Below are 23,190 nucleotides of genomic sequence, written 5' to 3'. Positions count from 1 at the left end.
ACCCACCAGTTATTTGATTTGAGATTCCGTTCTAGCTTTTGAGCAGAGCGACTTTACGAAACCTTTTTGCTTCATTTCCACGAAATGAAGGATCACAGTTCCGCCACCAATCTATCACCAGAGGAAGAGAAGATGGGGCTGTTGAACGAGAGGAGAGGTTCAGACGCTGGAACAGATTCCAGTGACAGTAGCACCGGAACCGCAACTGGTGCCGGCATCGCCACGGTCCCGATTCATACCGACAGTCGATTTCAATTTGGCATTCTGAGTCCTTCTGACGATACCCTGAAAGCACCACTTGGATTCCTTCGATCAACACCATGGCGTGTTCTCGCAATTCGCTTCCTCATCTTCCTGACGCCTAGTTTCCTGCAAGGTCGTCATGCTCGCGAGCAGATATGCCCAGCTAAGCTATCTCCAACTGCCTACCTCGATGGCATGCGCGGTCTGGCGGCACTCATCGTCTTCTTTTGCCATTACTTTTACCAGGCATTCACTATCGCCGAGGGATGGGGTTGTGGCGAGACCAACTACCATATTCTCAAGCTGCCATTCCTTCGTCTCTGGTACCAAGGTCCACCGGCAGTCTGCGTTTTCTTCATCATTTCTGGATATGCGCTCTCATACCGACCTCTGAAATTGATTCGAAACGGAGCCTGGTCGGATTTCGCCAACACCATGAGCTCTCTTGTCTTTCGACGTGGAATCCGTCTATATCTTCCCACAGCTGTGTCGACGTTTATGATTATCTGCCTGTTGAGGATTGGCGCTTACGAGTGGACTCGAGACTTTGCCAACGACCGAAAATACATGAAGAACATTGTAGAGCCTCATCCGGCCCGCATGGAGCATGCGTATGCCCAGTACAAGGACTGGCTGATACACATGTTCAGATTTATTCAAGTCTTCAGCTGGGACAAATTTGGCGGAAGTACCTGTAAGTTGAAGAATATCCATTTTCCACAGTTGCTATACGACTGGCCACTGACACTCTTCTCTCAGCTTACGATGTCCATCTGTGGACGATTCCGGTCGAATTTCGATGCTCGCTGTACCTCTTTCTCACCATTATCGGCACCGCGCGTCTGCGCACCTCTATACGATGGCTCACGGTTGCCTTCGTCATGGCGATCACATATCGTAACAGTCGATGGGAACTTCTGCTGTTCTTCTGTGGCATGCTCATTGCCGAGAACGATCACATCCGAGGCGCACACGTTCCAGCGCCCAACCCGGCCCTACCGATCGAAGAAAAGTCCCGTCCGGCCAAGCACAAACTCTGGCCAATATTTTGGGCTCTATTCAGTATTCTTGGCCTGTATCTGATGTGCCAGCCAGACGGCCGAGGCGAGATAACCCCTGGGTGGATCTGGCTGTCGTCTCTGATCCCAAAGTGGTGGAAGGAGGAAAGGTATCGTTACTGGCAGTCGACGGGCGCCGTCATCTTCATCGTCGCGGTGAGCCACTCGCCTCGATGGCAGCGCTTCTTCAACCTGCCAGTTGTTCAGTACTTTGGCAAGATCTCATACGCCATCTACCTGATGCACGGGCCGGCTATGCATGTTGTTGGCTACCACTTCGAGAAGTGGGCATACGGCATCACCGGGGTCGAGGGATACTGGTACAATGCTGGTTTCGTCCTGGGGGCGTGCTTCTGCATCCCCACCGTCGTCTGGTGGGCAGACGTCTTCTGGAGGGCCATTGACATTCCCACTGTCAAGTTTGCCAAGTGGTTCGAGTCAAAGGTGGTGGTCAAGGCGTGAGAGGAAGACGGGTGAAGACGAAGATTCAAGGGGGAATGTCCTATTCGATTCAAACTCGTCGACATAAAAGTCGGCGGCTCGCATGGCGTTGATAGCGGTGTTTTCCTTTCTCCTTTGCTTCACATCTTCAGTTTATGATTGCTGGGAAAATCTTCCTTCCATACAGAATACTTTTCGTAACGTCGATGCTGTGTATCTATATAAAAGGCATCTGGTTGTTGATTTTCGGCATAAATGGTGCGAAATTTCGTTGAAAATGTTCAAAAGGCTTGCGCGATGTAGATGTCAGGGGCGTTTCAGATTGTGAAGTTGAGAAGCGTAGAGGCTGAACAAGAACGTATTGGACTGTTGTCACGGCTCCTCATCCCGCGAGTACACCCTCCTACCGCCCACCCAAGTCTCCCTGACCTTGAGGGTTCGAAGCTTTTCAACGTTCATGTCCTCTAGCGGCGCATCAAGCACGACCCAATCCGCAAATGCACCGCGCCTGATGACGCCTGCGTGCTGCTCGATGAAGGCTCCATACGCAACATTCCGCGTAAAGCCCATCAAGGCCTCATCCAAGCTGAGAGCCTCTTGCGTGTGCCACCCTTTGGAGGGGGATCCCGGGTCAGGCCCAAGCCCGGTATGCGGGCTCTTCCTCGTGACGGCAGCGTAAATCCCCTGGAAGGGGTTTGGCGGCTCGACGGGGAAATCGCTGCCAAGAATGGGCTTGATGTCGAGCAGGGACCTCATGCGGTAGGCTTCCTCTTCGGTCCTCTTTGGTCCGATTCTCTCCTCGGCATACTTCATGTCGGAGGTGGCGTGCGTGGGCTGGATGGAAGGGATGATGCCGAGGGCGTGCATGCGTTTCTGGTCCTCCGGATGAATGATCTGAGAGTGCTCGATGCGGAACCTGTGCCTGGATTGGCACTCGGAGAGGTCTTCTTGCCCGCATTGCTGCTTCAGGGCCGCTTCAAACGCGTCGATGGCGTTGCGGTTGGCCAAGTCTCCTATGGCGTGGATGTTGACTTGATACCCTTCTCTGGCCCAAGATTTCGTGACATTCGTGAGGGCTGACGCGTTGATAAGAAGAGAGCCCGCAGTCCAGGGATGGTCACTGTAAGGCTCGAGCATGGCACTTCCCCAGCTGCCCAATGCTCCATCTTGATTCGGGAGGAACAGAAAGGTTAGCATTGTATAAGATTTTGGGAGGCTGGGGTGACTCACCAGCGAACAATTTGACGCTTCGTAATCCGAACATGCCATTCTGGTGAGCAATCCGAGGCGCCTCGCTAGGGCAAAACGTGTTTCTCTTCGCACACTCGAGCATGCTGTAAACCCGGACAGTCCAGTCTGGAGCATCTGCCAGCTCTGAATACAGCCGAGCATTGTCAGCGGTCACGCCGGCGTCGTGCATTCCTACCAGTCCAACCTTGTTGAGCTCCTTCATGGCTGATTTGACAGCTCGGGCTTTGTCCTCTCTCCCGGGCTTCGGCCACAGATCCATTACCATGTCTATAGCATTGTCGCAGAAGACGCCTGGACCGGGGTCACGAATGACGTCGCCGCCAGGAACATCAGGGATCTTTTCGGGGAGGAGCTTCAAAACTGCCTGTGAGACCCAAGAGCAATGAACGTCAATTCTATCCAGCATCATGAAGATACCCCTGAGTTCGTCATCTTGTTCAATGTCATCCTACAAGCCAGCAGCAAAGCCAATTGTCAGCATGCCGGATCACTGATTGCAAAGTGGTATTCTGTGAAAATCGGTCACTAACAGCGGTAGGCATGCGCCCAAAGGCAGACTGGTCCCAGCCAACACCACGAAGCCACTGGTCTTTGGTGCCAGCACCCGGATTCGCGGCAAGATATGTCTTGATGCGATCTCTCACGTCGTCGAGCGATTCTGAGCCAAAGAGATCTACGGAGTGAAGAAACTCGCCATACTGCAGCAGGTGTCCATGGCCATCCCAGAGGCCGGGAATCGCATAGCCATCCGAAACAGAAACATCGACGCCTCTTACTCCATGCAGAGAGTCTCGATCATCCTGGGTCCAAACATGACGGAATATGCCGTCCTTCACAGAGAAGCACTCAGCATATGGGTGTTCGACCTCATGAGTCCTCACGCTCCGATAGCAATAGACTGGAAGAGGGTCATGGTCAGAGGTCGTGAAGAGGAACGGGTGTTGCTTGAACGAATAGGCGAAGACGGCGGCAGCGATAGCCGAGACGAAGACACCCCAGCGAAGCAGCGGTGACAGCGCCATCTTCCCTCTCTAGTGCTGGTGTTGAGACTGCCGGACCTGCCCAAGGTGGACAACAACAGAGAGGAAAAGAGCGTACAAAAATTGTTCTTGCGGATCCCACCCTAGCATGTTTGCCATGCTTACATGTACATACGCAGACGATGCATTGAAGGTCGCCCTTCTAAGGAATGTTTTCTTTGAGTTTCCCCTAAGAGCCCCCCGAGGCTTTTTTTTCTTGGCCCTGGTGGCGCGATGCCTTATCTCTGGCCAACGCATCTTGGATTCCCGTTTTTGATTTGTTGGACCAAGTTCATTTGCTGCTGGTCAGGGACTGGCCGTGCGGACACTACTTGTAGCATGAACCATGGGTTAGCACAATGCCTGAATGGCGGGGTGGATGAATGAATGGACGGACCGAGGAACAAGGAGGGGCAACCTGTTCAAAGAACCCCTCCTTTGTGAGAGTTGTTTATGCTTGGGGTTCCCGCGACAACATCACGAGAATAGTTGATGCGTTGTGTGAGGTTAAAGTCGAGTGTATGTATATGTTTTCGGATGAATTGCTGATCGAAGTCCATGATTCACGTGCCAGAGTGTCAAGTGATGATCGAATTGCTTACCCAATATGCCGCAGGAAGGAGACAATCGCTGAAACAAACCGTTCCTTCCCCATGTGATGCCGGCATTCATTGTTACCTAGGATAGGAAAGAGCGTATATAAGAACCGATTTCCGGCAATCCGTCAGCTTGCTTAGTACCTAGTGGCCTTCCTTTGTCACATCCGTCCCAATTGGGCCAACAACCAACCGCCAAACAATCCGTCGTCCTCTTCCTCTTTCTTCTTCCTCTTCTACTTCTTCTCATTCTTTTCTGTCTTCTTCTTAACCGCCTCTGCAAATAAAGAGCTGAATACAGATTCCGCCGCAGAAGAAGCAGAAATCCATATCACGACCGAGCCGCTCCTCTCGACAATTCCTCAACGACACCCAGCAAAACTCACAGCCATGGCTACTCCAGCGTCAACAGCCGAGCTCGACGCTCTCCTCCAGACTCACGTCAGCGAGCCCATTGCGCCAGAGAAGCTCTTCCCTCTTCTCTCCACTGCGCCCTTCATCCCTTCCAGGACGCTCATCAACGCCCGCGACGTTGGCGCCGTGCCCGGCAGCAAGATCCCCCCCGGGCGCGTTTTCCGCTGCGGCACCCTCGAATACGCCGGCCAGGACCCCGACACGGTGGCCTGGATCAAGGGCAACGTGCGCCGCATCTTCGACCTGCGCAAGCCAATTGAGCGAGAACACGGCCCCGATCCCGAGATTGAGGGAGTCGAGAATGTCTGGTTCCCTGGGTCTCAAGAGTACAAGACGCCGAGCTTGGCCGACTTCGCCAAGGGAGACGGCAGCGCCGCTTGGAAGGACCAGTACATGGCTGTTGCCCTGACCTATGCGCCGACTTACAAGGCGGTGCTGGAGCACATCAGGGACAAGCCCACAGAGCCATTCCTCTTCCATTGCACAGGTGAGCGAACACGCTTTGGCTCTGTATTGCCCTCGTAGCACTAACACTATGAACCAGCCGGGCGTGACCGCACCGGAGTCCTCGCCGGTCTCCTCCACCACCTCGCCGGCACAGCCACCGATGATGCCATTCGTGACTATATGCTCTCCCGTATCGGCACCGAAGTCGCTCGTGACAAGCTCCTCAAGTTTGCCTTGGCTAGCGTTGGCACCGACGACATGGAGACCCCGGGATTCTACAACCTCGTTGAGCTTCGACCACAGTATTGGACCGCGTTCCTCCAAGGCCTCGAGGAGAAATTTGGCGGTTGGGATGGCTACATCACCAAGGGCCTGGGAATTTCAGAGGAAGATCTTGTTACCATCAAGAAGAACATTCGCTCTTGATTCTCTGCAAATGCGACTGTAAGAAGGAAAGTGGCAGTTGTCAATTTGTTTGCATTGTTGTTTGTGATACCATAGACGCTCAAGACGCTGAAGGAGATGTAGTAAAGCGGATTGGAAAAGGCTTGACCAAGGGTAGCGACTATTTTGAGCATGTAAATATGCCCCCACCTAGATAGCTAGACTCTCAACGACCTGTTGAAATCTCGAAACAAGTGGATTATCGTGTTGAACAATGGAAAATGCCAAGTTGAAGTCGCTTGATCTCGATGACGGTCCTATCAGTGACGCACTACCAGCCACACCCACCCTCCACCAACGCCACACATGACGTCTCAAGCCACAGGGTCCAAGACAATCCGGGCAGTTCTAATTGAGCCATCGCCAAACAAGCTCGTTGCAAGTGACGTCAACTGGCAGGCTTTCAAACCTGGGCCAACCAGCTCCGTAAATAACTTGCCAGCATGATTGGTCGTACAACAACGTGCAACTCAATGCATACAATAAGGCATCAATTTCTTATTGATACCATCCATGATTGTAGATACGGACTACCAAGAAGCCTGATTTATCGGGGAGTGCAATTACGTTGTGATCGTCGTCCTTGATTCCTGCAGGGTAATATCACACGCACACCCCCATCTCACTTGCATCATCACGTACATACACCATTTCCAACCCCCCATCCTCCATCTTCCATATGTCAAAGCAAGTATATAAATCCCCCTTGCATCCTTCTTCGATCCCACTCATCCTACGCCGAAAACATCCATCATACAACTCTACGGCAACTCAAAACAACAAAACCTAGCCAAACAGACAAGTTTATTCACAACAGACCAACAAAATGCCCTTCACAACCCGCCGCCGACACCACGCACCCGCCACCACGACTACAACAACCACCGCTCGGCCCTACCGCCGCAGCATCTTCGCCCGGAGGGAGCCTCGCGTCGTCCATCATCAAAAGCGCAAGCCGACCCTCAAGGACAAGGTCAGCGGAGCGCTCACCAGGCTCAAGGGAAGCTTGACTCGTCGTCCTGGTGTAAAGGTATGTTTCTACTCTCTACTACGACATACCCTTGTATATCAGTTGCTGGTTGGCTTCAAGTACTCGATGACTGACATATATTGCAAATCTAGGCTGCTGGAACTCGCAGAATGCGTGGCACGGATGGTCGTGGCTCGCACCGCCGCAGACGCTTCTTGTAATTCATGGATGACGGCCCTTCCAGGTTCTTACACCACGACGAGATGATGACGCAGAATGATACCATGATACCCTACAGAAGTGGCAATTGCCATGCTTCACATTCCTTTACCTAGATGAATTATACCTATCTATTGAATTATTATCTTGATTTCTCTAAGAGCATCAAATTCCTGCCGACTATTTCCTCGTAACTCCGATGTATTATACTCTATCAAAGCCAACTGTAGATGTGGGCTCGTGTGCGAGCACCACTCGGAGGCAACAGTTTCCAGGCGAGCCCTTGCGTAGAAACCACTCTGGAAGTACTGTAATTAATATCCCCTTTCTCTCGCCCTCAATGTTTGCAGTTCCATTCCGTTCCTTGCCCTTCCTTGCCAACTAACCCATTACCCTTTTGTCATTTCTTGGGGGGTTTTTTTTTTGTGTGATTTCTGATGTTTGGTTCAAATGGCGACTCCAATATGTTCACCACCTCCAAGTAGATGCGCCCAACTCGGGAATTACTGCAGCTCATCAATTTCGTCAGAGTGTGGGATGGCTGGGCGGTAAATGGGAGCGAGGCGAATATGATGACGGCGTCGCACTTCGTCAGTTGGGCGTCGCATACGAGACTTGGCGGGTGACTGGGCTTCAAAGGCAGGCATGGATTGGGCATCTTCTTCACGCGTCCTCATCAGCCTGTTTGTGTCTCGCGGGGACAGATATCGAGCCGAGGGCGTATAGTGCGCCGCAAGCTCGTCCGCTTCTTCGCCTATTCCACGTCGCTTGAGCTCGCTATAGCATCGGAAGGCTATCTCGAGCTCTTCCAGATCTCTCTTGCTCGGAGATGGATGCTTCTTTGACCATTTGCCATGGCAGGCATCTAAAGAGGGGGCGTCTCGCAGGAATCCGACGGCAATGCGATCAGTACTCGGCAATGGCCTCAGCTGTACCTCCTGATCTGGAGCTTTCCCGAGGGACACAGCCTCTTGAGATGGGTATGCAGAAAAGTCCGTGGTCATCTTTTCGAGGCTCATCTGCGTCGGCACTTTCGAGCAATGCTCATTGACACTTTCCCCACCCGTCGGGGTCTGTACCCTGTGAAGGTGAATTCGGGGCGTTGATGCACAGACGGGGGAAGAGCTCAAGATCCTATCTTCGAGGTTACTCTCGAACCCCTTTTCGGCTTCAAAGGGGTCGATGATGAGGAGAGAAGATACGCTAGGTCCAAGCATGATCTTCATCTTTGCGCCATTCTCAAAGGAATTTGGGTGATGATAAGGGGCAGACTCAGCAAAAGGGTCATCGTCCAGGGATCGGCCACTCCTGAGGGCGTTTCCGTCATTGGCAACAGGTTTGCGAGTTACACGACCTCCCACCATTTGCTGCACCTTCTTCCTATTGAGGTTGTCTCCTTCGTTGAGACGTATCTCAATTGTGTCAATCAAAGACGATCTTTGAAGTGGTGGCGAGTGAAACACCGGGTGGGAAGTCAAAGGACCGTTGGGGTCATGCCGAATAGGCTGCTTCGTGAGCTTTGCACGCGGTTTGGCTGCGGATGTATTGGACGGTTTCACCTGCCATCGGTCCCACGCACTTGACACCTTGGCCAGCATCCGTGAAGGCGTCATGCGAGTCATTTTGGAGACGGGCGACTTCCTTGGCCGAGCCTGGGAAGGCGACGGCTTCAAAGCGTCGGTTGCAGCCAACATGGCGCACACCTTCTCCTGAATCTCATCGGCACTCGCCGCGACAGCGCAGCCTTGGCTGGTCATGTCGCCTTGTAAGAGAATTCTCGGAGCTCCGTCCATGACGTTGTGGGGAAGGAGGCAAACCGTTTCCGAATCTTTCAAGACAATATATGAGGAGCGATTGGTAGACTTTTTCACGGGATCTGCGAGGGGACGGATCAAGTTGAAGTCTTTGCGTTTAGGAGACGAAGTTGAGTTTCCACGATGCCTGGGGGGTTTGGTAAACTTGATGGGCGACGCCTTCTGGACTCGAGGAGCACCTGGTCGGTAGCCTCTGCTGTTGCTGGTTGTTCGCTCTTTGGAAGCACTCGGCGAATAAGAGGTGGTGCGTTGTTCTCCTACTTGAGCTGCAGATGCTTCGAGAGCTGGCGCAGTAGAAGTTGGGGAGTCGAGAATGCCCTTCTCTGACTGTTGTATGGCCTCTTCTTCTTCCGGCATCTCTGAGTCGCTGTCATCGAGTAAGGCGCTCGCAATATCATCAATGCTGGCCGCGTGGACATGCTTCTGCGACCTGGTGCTTTGCTTCACGGTGTCGTAGGAGGCATTCACGGACGGTGAGCCATGGTCTATCAGTGCAAAGTTAGCTCCGTCTGTACAACATTGGGTGGGAGCAGATGACATACCCGGGTTCTTGGCCGGCAGAGAATCAGTCGAGATCCTGGATCGGTGTCGAGAACTCAAAGACCCAAAGAAGCTCCTCTTCTTGCCGTAGGTACGCGAAGGAGGTGCCATTTCGAGGAGAGGTCGTGCTGAAAATGACACCGGTTGAATGGGGTTGAATGAGCCAGTAAATCAAAGACGATGAGACATCAAACCAACCACTACCATAAAAATGAGCGACGAAAAGAACGACGGAAGGAAATCAACGAGTGAATCGGAGTCAGTCAGTCAAACGAGTGGAATGGGGAAGGAAATCCGGTGACTGGCGTGATAGACGGCCAGAACGTTTTCGGCGGTCGGGTGAATATTTGATGGCCGAGGACAGATCACGCAGCCAGCTCTGCGCGAGAGATGAGACTCTGGTGACGCCTAAGGTCGGCCACCAGGATCATACATACGGTCTGGGTGATCGGCTCGGAATCTGGTGACGGTCATGTCCCAGAGGCGAGAGTAAGCGAAGGACCTGTTGACTTGGATTATCGGAAAGAAAGAGCTCAAGTGCGAGGGGGAAGCGGTGCAGCTTGAGAGAGGGCAGGGTGGTGGCATTAGGAGCCCATGATTTGGCGAGAAGGGATTGAAGAGGAAGAGAAGGGAGGGAAAGCCGAAGTCGGTGGAGAGAAGAAGAAAAGTTCAGAGCACGCACCCTTATGGCATGCAGTGCAGCAGAGCTTAGCTCTTCTGCAGAGGCCTTTAGGGAGTGACAGGCCTGATGTTGGCGACTTGGCAGGTGACGAACAGCTGCCCAGGGGAGACGATGCCCCTGAGCGAGCGGAAGGAGCCACTAGCAGCCGTTCCTGATTCACTGCAGACGAAGATTCGCTTATCTTGCATGAAGATACGAGTACGAGGAAAGCGAGTATATAAGAGCTTTGATTCGCTTCTCATGTCACGATGCTGGGCTTGAGATCACGACCGGGTCTAAGAGGGAGTGTAGGATCACGGGCGGTCAATGCGAGATGCCTTTCGTTTCTTGTCAACCAAGGTAAATTCTTCGTTTCCTCTTTGACCATCAGAACTCATATGGTGGCAACTGCATCAAGTGCCTCGCAGATGAGGCACGGGGAGGTATCATGGCAACTGTCCAACATCAAACCTCGAAACACTTCCGAAACTTGACGCCAAATCGATACTAGGTGATCTCAGAGTCATATATTGAGAAACAGATTCCATCAGCAATGACAATGTAGTAGACAAAATGAATTGAGCTGTAGGTTATTATATTTTCCTTCCAAGAAACACTTGCAATATCGGTCTCTCATACCGCTTCCTCCTGGGACCTTCTAAGCTGCCAAGCTTCTGCACATCAGCACTTCAGCATTCAGGTGTATTCGACTGTTCTCCTCCAATCAAACAGCAGTCAAGCAATTTCTCCAAAATTATCATCATACGAGTAAAATTCATCTCCATTATCTGTTGACATCTTCCAACCCTCACAGCGCTGCATCTTCAATGTCGTCACCTCCCAATCCAGCACGTGACATCCTCCCTCCAGCTAGCGCGTCTTTTGCATCCCTGCCCAGATCCCACGATGGACCGGGATCACGGAGAGCCGTTTTTTTTTTACATCATCGTGACCTGACGCGGGCAAAAAAACCGAAGAAGTTCGAAGCGACCCTAGCCAGAGAGGGCGAAAAAAAGTAGTAGAGAAAAAAAAAAAAAAAAAAAAAAAAGAGTCACAGCTCCGTGCCTTGATAACCCCACCGGCCCCAACAAATTGAGCTTCCGGAAGCTTAGCTGTTACGATTTGACTGTCCTTCTCACTTCTTAATCTGCAATTTTGAAAAGACAATTTGCAATTGGAGTTGTCTTCGCCGGCGGATTTGCTTATACCAATCGCTGCAGGTACGGACTCTGCGAGCTCCGAGGTTCCGCTATTTCCATCTCACCAGCGAATCCCTTCCACGAGCTTCGCCGCGAATTCCCGCCACTTTTCGTCTACCTACCTATCGTCCATTGTTCCACGGACGGGCTATCAATCTTAGAACAGCTACACATCGGTGTCAAAGAGGAGGGAAAAAAAAACGAAAACATCAATCACAACCGCATTCCACGCAATGTTCCGAACGGCATTTCAATCCCGGGCGATACCCTTCAAGGAGGCCAAAAGCGCATCGGCGCAACACGGCACCCCATTGAAAGACATCTGGACGAGACTCTTCTCGTCCCAGCCAAGCACAAAACCCCAGACGACCGGCGGCGGCAGCAGCAGCAGCAGCAGTTCATTATGGACGACGAGATTACATGCAGCCTGGCGACAACACGGCGCCTCGTTGCGACCAGGCGCCAGAACAGCGGAGAGCTTCGCAAGGGGAGCCGCGCAAACGCGGAGGAGCTTCTTCTTCTCGGCGTGGAGGCGCAGCACCGCGCGGGGCGTCAAGGAGGAGAACCTTTCGCTGAGCGGGAGGTTCAAGAAGCTGTCCAGGGAATACGGATGGTCGGCCGTCGGCGTGTACTTTGCGCTCAGCGTCCTGGATTTCCCGTTCTGCTTCCTGCTGGTGAGGATCGTCGGGACGGAGAGAATAGGTACGACGAACCTTCCCTTACCGGTCTTCTTCGAGCTCTTCAGCCGCATGTTTTTCTCCTTGTTCGAATGGCTAATATGAGGATGGGCGGAACAAACAGGTCAAGTCGAGCACTACGTCGTATCGGCAGTCGCAAAGTTCATCCCCGAATCCGTCCGCACGCGATGGCACGAATGGCGACAGTCCATGAAGAAGGAGGAGGAGCAGCGCCTGGGCAACAACGACATCAGCGACAAGGTCGAAATGGTCGGCTGGGGAGTCGAAAAGGCCCAGGAGCGCAACAAGGAGGAAGCCAGTAAGTCTAACAACACCGCCCCCCNAAAAAAAAAAAAAGGCCCCCTACTACCGCAACTGGTATCACGCCAGTGTTAAGAAAGGGAACAAAAAAAAACATGTGTTCCTTTGCCAAAGTCTCCACGTCATGGCGCAGCCTTGCTCCTTTCCAGGGAGTGTAACTTGCCAGCGAGGACATGGCACGATGTGATATATGATCTGAGAAGAATCACGGGAAGCTAATCACCACTTCTCTTCTCCATTGACAGGCCTGGCAACCCAGCTAGCCCTCGCGTACGCCATCCACAAGAGCTTCATCTTTGTCCGGGTGCCCCTGACCGCGGCCGTCACTCCCAAGGTGGTCAAGGTCCTCCGGGGCTGGGGTTGGAACATTGGAAAACGGACCCCACGCTCTTGAGACAGGAAAAAAGGTCACGGGAAGAACTCAAAACTCAAAGAACAAGCCGGCATATTCCCCTGTCCTCCCAGATCTGCGTGTAAGCATGCTCCTTGTTTATCTCTCTCTCTCCCTCTCTCTTGTCCCGGCGGTTTCAAGATATTTTGTAATACTATTATCAATGTTTGTTTAACGGGAGGGAAGGGGGAGGACAAGGAGGAAGAGGAGGGGAGTGAGTGGGGAAGAAAGAAATCTGCAGCGAAGACACATGCAGAAAGGCGTATGGAATCGCTATGCATGTAAGAAGTAAGTACTATAGACCATTGGGAATGGGGCGTGCTGGAGAAGGCATTCATTCGCCAGAGACCATCTGCAACCAGAGAAGCAAAGAAAGATTTCTTTTTTTTTTTTTTTTTTTTTTTTTTTTTTTTTTTTTTTGGGGGGGGGGTGTTGGAGTTATGAAGTCTCTCGGCGATAGAACCCACAATACACAAACTCGCATCGAAGTTTCCCGCTTAAACGGCTCCTGAATGCTGAATGGCAATAAAAGCACTTTGGTAGGTAAATCCGTCAGGCCACATCCCTCACCGGCCCTGAATCGGGCAAGGTCCATGGAAAAACTCGAAGCCCCAAGACAAGAAGATACCGGTAAGACCTAGTCTCCTCCCCTTGTTGACGGCTAGTCGGCTGTTCGTACCTTGATCCCTTGACTTGATGCTTGATGCCCGACAGCCCAAGCCTGACAGCTCGGAAACAGAGGGGACAACAAACAAGAGCATGACAGCGCGAAAAGACCTGTAAACGAGGTGCATTAGTAGCGGATGTGATGGGGACAGACGAGCAAACAAAGCCGCCGCCGGAAGAGTTGTCATCAGTTCACAAAAACCGACGAGAAAAAAAAATTAAAAATAAAGGGGGGGCACACATTCCCGTCACACTCTCTCTTCCTCCTCCCCTTCGAACTGGGCAGTTATTCCCGAGAGGAATTACCGCTGGGCTAGTTTCCGAATTGCCTTTGGACGGACATGCGACCTAATACCAGAAGAAGTAAAACACCGTCATCGGCGGGAAAAGGGAGAAAGGGAAGAAACGCCCCCGAGAGACAAAAGAGGAAAGGGAAGCAAAACGCTTACAAACCCCTTCGTACAGAAAGAGAAAAAAGCGCCGTCCCAGCGGTATCGGGATTCGGAACTGGAATGTGGCTAAGTCTATGAGAGTTGGGCAAAATGAAAAAGTGAAATCGGGTAAGTGAACACATGTCGTAAGATGCGTTTGAACAATGAGACGAGGAATCTCCCGAGCAGAAAGCGGAACTTGCATGAATCGGATAATCGTGGCAAGACTGCAGAGGGCCTGGGAACTTCCGAGGAGTAGATAATACTGCCAGACATTGACTTCGTCGATGAAAGCCGAAAGTCTCCGTGGTCCATGACCATTCATTTCCCGATTGCTGCTTCGTACAAGTTCAAGTCCTGAGAACGACAAAAGCAGTCTCGGGCCGACAGAGTCCGCGCTCAAAAGCACAAATAGAAAAGTAGTGAGTGCTTGGGCGTGGTTTGGCGAAGTGCATCTCTGTGTCAACGGTTCCGTGTCAACAATTTCCCTTCAGAGTCAGGCGGGGAGTGTCTGCATCAGACATGCTCCCCAGGGAGCGCGAGCTGAAGAGACAGAGAGCTATGGCAACAACTGGGTGGACATCTCCTCTCCCACTGGGGGGTGGGTGAATAAAATGAAATGAGCAAGTGGAAGACGGAAAACGCCTCGTGCGACCTAAAACGTGTTATTTAGGCTTTCAGACCATCTTGACAAGCGGCCAAAGCTGGGGCCGACGAAGCAACGAAGTAATACGGACCGTTTTGGGGGCCAAAGAGGCGTTCGACTGAGGAGCAATCAAGCCGTAGCTTGGAATCCAGCCTTCTAGATAAATTCTAGGTTTGAGACATAGTCGCACGATCAGGAAGGTGGAGTGTCGGTAGAAAGCCTTGGGATTTCCGCCCTTTTCACGGGGAGTTGGCAAGACCCAAAGATTAAAACGGGCAAGATGAAGCAGCCTGTGGAGTAGACAACAGTGCTCCTCCTAACATCGGGGCGGAAACAATGGACGAAGGGAAAAGAACGGCTGGCTTCCTTTGTCTTGTGGACCGGAAATGGCCAACCAAAGTGTGGAATAAGGAGGCGTCATCTGTAATCACCGACCGAGGAACTGGCTTTCGAGGTGCGTCCTGGTGAGGCAGGGAGAGGCAGATGGACTCCGAAGCCCGACAGCCAATGCGTGGAGGCTGCAAGGTAGCGGGGAGGTAGCCGTAGGGACGGTAGCGGCAGCGAGTTCGAGGCGTCGGGGCGATGAATGAGTGCTGGCCAACGTCATGGCGAGGGTGAGGCCTATGATGGCGATGATGCGGTTTCCCCGTACACAAGTCTGAAGAGTGACATGCTGCCCTGTGTGTGTGTGTGCTCGAGAACCCACAAGCCACGCTGCGATGTCTTCAATAAGCAGCACGGATCACAGCGGAAGCTGCCTAGTCGCCTCGTCTCTGGTGCCGACACAAATGTGACAAGCCGCGATTACCCCAACATCAAGCTTATGAACAGGAAAGACTCGACGCAGCAACACATCCCCGGACAATCCTACGGAGCGGCTTCCGGTCGAGTTGGCGATGGCGAGGCGGGAAGAAACAAGGTGACGACTTGCACGGGTCATGAAGCAGAAGGGGGCCTTGGGCTCGCTTGTGCGTCCCCTTTCTGCAGCTCACCCTACCAACCCCGGAGCTACACAGCAGCAGTGCTCAAGCAAACAGACTGAAGTCATAGAGAGCCGAGCATGAAAGGGCCGGTTCCCTCTTGTTCCCCCCTGCCACGCGCTGTGTAATTGGAGCCACGTTGTTGCCGCTATATCGGGGACCCTCTCGACCTCCATCTCCCCCTGGCAAGAAGCCCACAAACCCATTAAATAGAGTTTTCAGGGAGCCCCGGCGCGGTGGAGCCGGAACATCTAGCGAGCGGCCGCTCATTGGGGCTGCCCAGTACATGTACGGAGCAGGTAGGCGGTCTGGCTTGGGGGCCATTGCTGCCCTGTTCTTGCCGGGGCCATGATGAGGATGGCTTTGGTTTCGCTTCTAGGTTGTTCCTCGCCAGGGCAATCTCAGATGACAGATGGAGGCCTGAATAATGTAACGCGCCGCTTGTCAATTGGCGTGTCGAACCATTGCCCAATCAAACTCTGTTCGGCAGCGTCCACGGCTCTGCTCCTACTAGTGCAGACCGAACTGCCTTGACTGACTCAATGCCTAACCCAGACAGGCACGAGAGCGTTGAGCATTTGGTAACGACGAAAAACCGTGGAAGTGACCTTGAGTGCGGTACGGGGAGACAAGACGTCAATGCCCGGGTTGGTGGGGCCCATCATATTCGGCCTATTGGCTGCCCGGAGACGAGGCCCGCATGCTCGCGTGGGTGATGTGCGGACGATGGCGGCATCGCATTGCATATGCGGGCGGTAATAAGTAATGCAGGATTTGCCGAGGCCTCATATGTAGGCAAAACTGCATCCGGAATGGCTGACCGAGACACAAAGGGCCGCTTGCTTGCTGCACGCTGCAGACTCGGCAGCAGTCTTGGATGCTGCCGCTGCTCGTACCACCAGGAGCAGTCGTGGGATGGTATTATTGCTTGCACAGACAAACGAGACACACGAGTGCTTGAACCCGCAGACAACACGCACACCTCATGCGGTTTCCAGTACCGGAGCCAGGAACGTCGGCCGGTGGCGGCCTTTCATTGGCGAGCATCTCGATCTCCCGAGGCTTCGCCCAAGTAGGTGCTAGACGTGTGGCCAGTAGTTGCAACAATAACAGCGGCAGCTGCGGCAGCGCCAGTTACATGTAGGGCCAACCCGCGAGCCCCCATGACTGGGGCCTTCCCTAGAGAAGTTCATACTGTACAGACCCATTGGGCAATCAGGGCAACCGACTTCGGCGCCCAATTCCAGTCGAGGCGTAGCAAGAGAAAACAAAGTCCCGTTGAGACAAAGGGAATCGAGGGAGCCGTCCAAAGGGTCGCGCCTCTTCTGCCCCTTAGAGTTGCGGGGTTGCATATGCCCACCCTGGCTCGGCGAAGAACCGCGTACGAGTATGCAAAGGCGGGCGGTCTGGTGTGGTGTTTGCATGTCAAAAACCCACGGCACACGGGCCGCATTTCCAGGCACTTTGTCCACGGCACGGGAACTTTTTGAATCTCCATCTTGGGCTTCCATGCTGGCAAGGCCCCCATTCCTGTCGACGAAGCATGCAGCTCCCTGTTGGAGTGGGCTGACAGAGTGGTTGGAAAGGGGCGTGGGTATGGTTTCATTTCCGTTTCCTCGCATACAAGCACATGTTTGCGCATATATCTCTCGCCCCTCACCACTCGTTCTGCAAGGCGACTGGGCAGAGAAGCCTGAACTATCTGCTCGTGCAGTGCATTCCAACCCGGCAGAAAAGTACCGGCCTCCCACCTCGATGCGGCGTAGGTACTTGATGCTAAAAGATCTGCGCTTGCCTTAGTGTGTGATTGAGGTGTAATGCGAGTCTCGTCGTCTGGGTATTTCCGTGCTTGCAGCATGCAGCATGCAGCGATGTGCGGCACGGCAGCGGTCTTGGCATTGGGTATGTTCCGTATCATGCATCCAAGCGCCATCCGGATTCTGTGTGAAGAAACAGGTCGTTTTTGCGTAGCCACACCACTTCGTCGCTTCGTGCGTGCCTTGGTGGAGAGTACGTAGTACCAGTTGCGTCGACCCTGTCGGACCCCTTGATGACAGGCGGTCGATGCCAGGACCGATGAGAATCGGGCGACATGAAACCCGAGAGACAACACACAAATGAGCTCTCCCAGAAATTCGGTTTCCGGGTCTCTGCGGGGCGTCCTGAATATGGGGGAGCTGCGCGGGAATTTCGTTGGACGCCGGCCATGGTTTGGCTCTGACATGCGTCGCCGGTTGTCTAGCGCCGCTATCCTTACCACCCTTGGAAGTTGTCTGCCGGGACCGGCGTGGGAACCAGCGTGGAGGTTCATTGCAGATGGGGAGAAGGGGCTCTCTTGTCTGTGCATGCACGAGCATATGCACGATACATGTTGCCCTTCTCATGCATCTGGTTCGCGGCGTCCCAGGCTGCGGCTTGCCTATGTGAGCCTGGTTTTGGTGGGAGGGAGTCGACGGCACACAAGAATACGCTTTCTTGTTGCAGCGTGCGGTTGATGATCGCATTGCTGCAGCATGAGTGCACGAGTCGTTGCAACGGCATGTCCGCCGGCAACATCATTCTTTTTTTCATGCCCTCCAGATGCTGTGGAGACGACAAGTTCCAGCATATGCCCACCAATGGGGCCGCCTGGCAATTGTGAGAGCATTGAAAACCATCTCATGATGCGTGTAGAGTCCCTGGGCACCCCTCGGGGTGGACTGTCGAAGGGCATCCAACAGACCGAGTCCATCCATTGGAAGCTGGCGCCATGTTGATCCTATTGTGTGTAAACCCAATTTCCCCCCTCCCAGCCTAACTACTGCACGTCTGTGATGGTGTCTTCGAAGAAGACGCAATGAGGAAGAAAATCTGCGTCGGGGAGTGATTCCAACACGGTATCGCCTAGACCATGGCTTCTAGCGCTCGGATACCTTCTTGCACATGCCGAGGCCTACCACTCAGACCGAGTTCCATAATAGGCAATTCGCATCTGCTCTCGGCGTCATCCTCGAAGCGCGGCATCGAATCTGGCCCACCAGAATCTGCAAAGGTGGGGAGCCTAAGACAGGTCAACGTCAACCAAGAGACATTGTGTCGTTATTCAGTCTTTAGCGCGTGCGCAAAGCAGAGCTGCTGCTGTTGCCTCCAACGGCTATCGTGGGAGTAGTGCAACATAATGATCCACCCTGAGAGCCCGGACAGGCACATGGAGCAATGAATGAACGTCTGGGAGCCTATGTGTCTGTCCTCGTCGGTGGTGATATGTGTTTGTACCTTCTCGTAACACAAGGATGCTTTTCGTTTTCTAGCTGATCAGAGCCTTTGATGAGCATTATCAGGACAGCATGAAGTGGTAAGTATCGCCAGCATGCCTCAACATTTTGGGCCCTGTAGAAAACGGCAAGTCAGAGAGAATGATCGGAGACGGTCGGCCAGGGCAGATCAGCTGACACCGACTTACACCGACTGTCACCGGGTGCTGAGCGAGAGACTGCTCTGTGTGCGATTTCGACGATGGATCCCAGACACGCTCATCGAAGGCGTCAGTGTGCGGACTAGCAGACGGGAGGCCCTGCTCTTTGATCCACGCTCGCATTGACTAGCCAAGGCAAGCAGCCAGTAGAATGGGACCACGATTCTGGTTGATTTCGTGGCAAGCTGCTAATGCACGCGGGCAGGAGAAGGGAAGAAAATGCGGCGGAGAGACAATGTGGTGGTCTGAATGAGACGCCCCCCAAAAATTAGACTTTTTGGCATCAGCCCGTCCTTACTGGCTGGGGGCAAGTGCAAGTTGCTGGCTCAGGGAGGCGTTTGAACGCTGGCCCCTTGATCCGAGCACCGCTGCTATCATTCGTTGAATAGCGGCAGAGGCAGTAATTACCATCCTCTGGCCATGTGCTTTTATTGTGGCCGTCATTTGCGGACGAGAGGCGCTGAGGCGGCTTCCACGTTTCTGGCGGCGTCGCAGCCTCTCTCCACTGCCCGTATTCTTGCCCCGTAGGAGAGCGTTGGACGTGGGAAAGGCAAGGGCGTACCTCAACTGACAGGAGCTGTTGCACCGTAAGCAAAGCCCCGAAGTATCAAGCACAATGATGAGCTGAAAAAGAAACGAGCACAGAGGCTGTTGTGCTGGACCGGGGACTTAAGACTCGGGGTGAGATCCGCAGAAAGCATCTTGACATCGGCTCACCAAAGTTTGTTGGCCCTACACTTCCGTTGTACGCATTGTACAGGATTTCAGCCTTCTTCGGCGAGTTTCGGGGTCGGCGCGTGATCAAGCGCGTTTCGCGTCGAGAGCACGCGAGTTGCGATGGAATCCAGCCAAAAAGTGTATTCGTGGTGACGAGGCCCAAGGTTCTGAGCTGGCATTCCTCGGCCTGGGCTGTGCTGGGCTAGAGATTCTTCCCGCCAAGGTCGCACGTTTCACTTGCATTGCTCGTATAATTTAGGTAGAGAAACGGCGCGTGTGCATTACTCGACAACAAACATAGAAGCTTCCGAACGAAGTCGTACGTAAATAGTTTTGGCAATTGGCTCCGACAAGACGTGGGAGAATGACGCACACTTGGAAGCAGGAGCACCCGGATGTAATTTGCACCCCACATTAGCCGAACAGTCCATAGCATGACGTGCCTCATTAGCGCAGCAGGGCGACCTTCTTTGGCCGCTTCGCAGCACCGAGCTGAGGCTAAGCCTGAACAAGGGGCCACTGGGTGCGAAAGTTTATTTTACGGCGTCTGGGGAAACGTGTTGACCAGCAGAGCCCACACAAACCTCACCAGCAGGCAGCAAAGGAAAAGGAAAGGCGTTCCCAGGGGCAGTCAGTCCGTCTCAGCTGCTATGTACATTGGTTGTCAAGAGAAAAGAATAACATCGTCGTAGATAGGTAATAATTGAAAGAAAGATTCAAAAAGCTCGGCGTTGTATACGTAAGTGAGGCACACCAATTGCCCCCAAGCGGCTTCTTTAGCGGCCCCTCCCAGGCAGTTGTCGTGTGAGAAACAGAAAGCTTCTGGCGGCTGCCTGCGTGTTCTGCATCGAGATTTGCCAGCCTTGGAGCGAGTCGTTGGCCATTTTGATGGTGTAACGCAGCAGAGTTCCATACGCAACCAACACGTAAGTCACACACACCACGATGGTTTTACCTGCACACGGCGGATCGCCTGGATGCCACCCCAAATACCGAAGCAAGAGCGGTGTACGAAGCTTGTCCTCAGATGCTTCAGGCCTTCGCTGGATTGCATCAATCGATAGACGCAGTAGTAATATTAGCCGAAACTCGACTTATGCACAGCAGGCACCACCAGCGAGGCTACCTCCCTACCTACCTGTTTCTTGCCAAATGGCAGGATTTCGGCCCGGACTGGACGACTCCTTCCTTGATGGAATACCGTCGAGGCTGGCAAGGCGCTCTTCCCGAGGGAAGCAACGAACAGTCCACGCAGCGGAGCGAAACCAACAGCCTGGAGTCGCTCCTTACCATCAGGGACTGAGCAGCCACCGAGTCATTGGACCCAGGCGCTTATAAGAGGCAATCGAGCGTTGGTGGAGCACGATTCAAGCTCAATGACTGCTCTTGCTCTCCGAATAGCCTTTTGTAAGGACCCAAAGGCAGGATACCTAAAGGAGGCAGGCAATGACAACACTGAACCCAATAAGCCAGCGGCGAATCTGACTTTTGGTCGCAAGGTATATGGTCGTGTCTTGACTCACTCGCTGTTGCGCGAAAATAAAAATAAAAATAAAACCAGTATGCGTGTGTGCACCCAAAATATACTCTGCTCAGCATTTCACGCATACCAGTCAGTTCTGGCTGGCCGGAGAATCAAGTCCATGGATGCACAGATCGCAATCAACTTGGAAAAACTCAGATCTAAATTAGCCCCAACTATCGAGCGCACACTGACACGGTATTTTTGTGGGCTCTTATTGTGGGCTCGGTGTCGGGTCGACGAGGCATGACTATAGTAACCCTGCCGTTGCGTTTAGACTTTCTGCTCGTACCTACTATTACTGTACACCTCCGGCGTGGCTAACAAGTACTGCCAGCTAGTGCCGGGGCTCGCTCGAGGCTTTCTGATTCTGATTCTGGTTTCTGAATCCGATTCTGCGGCTGCCACTCAACGCCTCGCTTGTTGCATGTACCGTACCCAACAGACCCAACCCGCGCCTTGTCCCCCATACTTCGTATCTTTGACTTTTCCCCCGTCGGCGCCTGTCCCGGAACCTCGGGCCCAGCTCACTGGCCAACCAGAGGTGCGCTGGCTCGTCACTCTGCCGGTTATTGTTCTGCCACGCGCAATTACTTGTTTCGCTCTTGTTGCTCCGGAGGCGTTTCAATATCAAGGCTGAGGGGCGGCAGACTGACACAGCGCGGGACAGGTATGCTGGGAACTAATTAGCAGGTATACTGGATCGGGCAACAGCAATGTCTCAGCTCCGGCTGTGGTCGCGGCCCCGATTTTTTTCTTTTCCCTACTTTTCTTTTGCGCCATTTGGCTTTTCGCTTTTGCTCGACGCTAGTCGAAGCTTCGAGGTGATGGGCGAATGTTGTTTCGTTCTCCATGGTGACCGGTGACCAGTGACCGGTTCGTGTCCACGTATAATGCCGTACATGTAATCAAGTATAAGTAGACTCGGTCAACACCTGCTCCAGCCCTCTGGACGCCGTAATCCCTGTTTCTCCTCAACCTCCAACCTCTAGATTCACACAAGCCCCTGGGGAATGTTCTGATTTGATCACAGACATCTCTCCGGTTCTTTTCTGATACGTCCTAGTGGTCGAGACCGCCCTACGCCCCCTTTTCTACAACCTCTGCTCTCCTGCTTGCTCGACTCACGCCTGGCCTCGAGCTGCCCTCGCCAGCAACAAGGGACCCCCCTGTTCTCGATAAGTTAGATTGCCCAGAACAGCCGCTGCATCTCGCTGCGAACCCCCTCTTGGGACACGCCTGCAGACGCGCACAGACCAACGACGCACGACAACAACTCAAGCTTCACACCCGCTTCTTGGCCCCCACACACGGACCGTACGCCAAGCCGTCAACGTTCTGCTGGGAGTGTGTCCTCACAAGCAAGGATCCCCTCCCTGGCCCAGAGCCTGATCGTCCATCAACTCTCCCGCCTCGACCGCATCGACAATCCCTCCACGACTCGCAGAGACGCCGTCCCGCATATCGCCCTGTGTCCCCGTCCTGCTAGTGGGGCATCCTCTATTTAAACGCTGCACCTGCGTTATATAGCCTGGCCAGACCCCGGTCACTGACGTGCAAGTACGGCTCCTCCAAGTGCTCGTACTCCCACACGCCTTCGACTATATATGCCCACAGCCCCTACCGCCAGTGCTCAACCTCCCAGTACGATGCTGTCTGTCCATCCCTCCACAAACCAATACCAGCAGCATCTCAAGCACTCGCCCCCCATCCGCCCCATGCCGCATCGCCAGCCTGACCCTTCGCTCGGCTATGCCAGCATGAGTAGCCGCCACTATCACGCCTCCAGGGCGGCGGCTGCTCAGCAACACCAGGCCCAGCAGGATGCCGCCGTTGCACAGGCTCTGGAGATTGCCCGAGAAAGCCCAGATGGCGCTTCGGATCCAACTGTCAGCAAGATTCTGGACATGGCCCTGTCACAGATCTGGGGCAAGGTTGAAGCACAGCCCGACGCATACGTTATGACTCGTGATGAGTTCGCTGTCTTCAATTTCTTCCAGCACCGCTTCCAAGGCAACAATACGGCCGTCAAGGCTCGCAAGCGCTACTGGGACCACGCTCGGGCATGA

The 23,190-nt window shown here is 53.4% G+C and overlaps 9 protein-coding genes across 9 annotated transcripts; 6 read left to right on the top strand and 3 right to left on the bottom strand.

Moving 5' to 3' along the window:
* Positions 1-84: 84 nt before the first annotated feature.
* On the top strand, positions 85-1,763 carry CCMA1212_005810 (uncharacterized protein; the record flags this gene model as incomplete). The annotated part of the gene is made up of 2 exons (XM_073703055.1): positions 85-937; positions 1,003-1,763. 2 exons carry the CDS (start codon positions 85-87, stop codon positions 1,761-1,763), a joined length of 1,614 nt encoding a protein of 537 aa, XP_073558526.1.
* A 351-nt stretch (positions 1,764-2,114) lies between these two features.
* CCMA1212_005809 (Putative amidohydrolase YtcJ) lies at positions 2,115-4,015 on the bottom strand (the record flags this gene model as incomplete). Its single annotated transcript, XM_073703054.1, has 3 exons — positions 2,115-2,908; positions 2,973-3,441; positions 3,524-4,015. The coding sequence occupies 3 exons, from the start codon at positions 4,013-4,015 to the stop codon at positions 2,115-2,117; spliced, it is 1,755 nt and encodes a 584-aa protein (XP_073558253.1).
* Positions 4,016-4,998: 983 nt separating this feature from the next.
* On the top strand, positions 4,999-5,895 carry CCMA1212_005808 (Tyrosine-protein phosphatase; the record flags this gene model as incomplete). The annotated part of the gene is made up of 2 exons (XM_073703053.1): positions 4,999-5,509; positions 5,567-5,895. The coding sequence occupies 2 exons, from the start codon at positions 4,999-5,001 to the stop codon at positions 5,893-5,895; spliced, it is 840 nt and encodes a 279-aa protein (XP_073558254.1).
* An 844-nt stretch (positions 5,896-6,739) lies between these two features.
* CCMA1212_005807 (uncharacterized protein) lies at positions 6,740-7,104 on the top strand (the record flags this gene model as incomplete). The annotated part of the gene is made up of 2 exons (XM_073703052.1): positions 6,740-6,943; positions 7,036-7,104. 2 exons carry the CDS (start codon positions 6,740-6,742, stop codon positions 7,102-7,104), a joined length of 273 nt encoding a protein of 90 aa, XP_073558249.1.
* Positions 7,105-7,605: 501 nt separating this feature from the next.
* On the bottom strand, positions 7,606-9,567 carry CCMA1212_005806 (uncharacterized protein; the record flags this gene model as incomplete). Its single annotated transcript, XM_073703051.1, has 2 exons — positions 7,606-9,401; positions 9,459-9,567. 2 exons carry the CDS (start codon positions 9,565-9,567, stop codon positions 7,606-7,608), a joined length of 1,905 nt encoding a protein of 634 aa, XP_073558250.1.
* Positions 9,568-11,549: 1,982 nt separating this feature from the next.
* Positions 11,550-12,708, top strand: CCMA1212_005805 (uncharacterized protein; the record flags this gene model as incomplete). Its single annotated transcript, XM_073703050.1, has 3 exons — positions 11,550-12,018; positions 12,118-12,312; positions 12,560-12,708. The coding sequence occupies 3 exons, from the start codon at positions 11,550-11,552 to the stop codon at positions 12,706-12,708; spliced, it is 813 nt and encodes a 270-aa protein (XP_073558251.1).
* Positions 12,709-15,034: 2,326 nt separating this feature from the next.
* Positions 15,035-15,490, top strand: CCMA1212_005804 (uncharacterized protein; the record flags this gene model as incomplete). The annotated part of the gene is made up of 1 exon (XM_073703049.1): positions 15,035-15,490. One exon carries the CDS (start codon positions 15,035-15,037, stop codon positions 15,488-15,490), a length of 456 nt encoding a protein of 151 aa, XP_073558252.1.
* Positions 15,491-16,461: 971 nt separating this feature from the next.
* CCMA1212_005803 (uncharacterized protein) lies at positions 16,462-16,939 on the bottom strand (the record flags this gene model as incomplete). Its single annotated transcript, XM_073703048.1, has 2 exons — positions 16,462-16,602; positions 16,658-16,939. 2 exons carry the CDS (start codon positions 16,937-16,939, stop codon positions 16,462-16,464), a joined length of 423 nt encoding a protein of 140 aa, XP_073558245.1.
* Positions 16,940-22,839: 5,900 nt separating this feature from the next.
* CCMA1212_005802 (uncharacterized protein) lies at positions 22,840-23,190 on the top strand (the record flags this gene model as incomplete). Its single annotated transcript, XM_073703047.1, has 1 exon — positions 22,840-23,190. The coding sequence occupies one exon, from the start codon at positions 22,840-22,842 to the stop codon at positions 23,188-23,190; it is 351 nt and encodes a 116-aa protein (XP_073558246.1).

Source organism: Trichoderma ghanense, assembly GCF_004382785.1.
Source record: "Trichoderma ghanense strain CCMA-1212 chromosome Unknown scaffold_6, whole genome shotgun sequence".
Classification (NCBI taxonomy): Eukaryota; Fungi; Ascomycota; class Sordariomycetes; order Hypocreales; family Hypocreaceae; genus Trichoderma; species Trichoderma ghanense.
The sequence above is the reverse complement of the archived record's forward strand: the minus strand, read 5'-3'. Positions and strand labels throughout refer to the sequence as shown.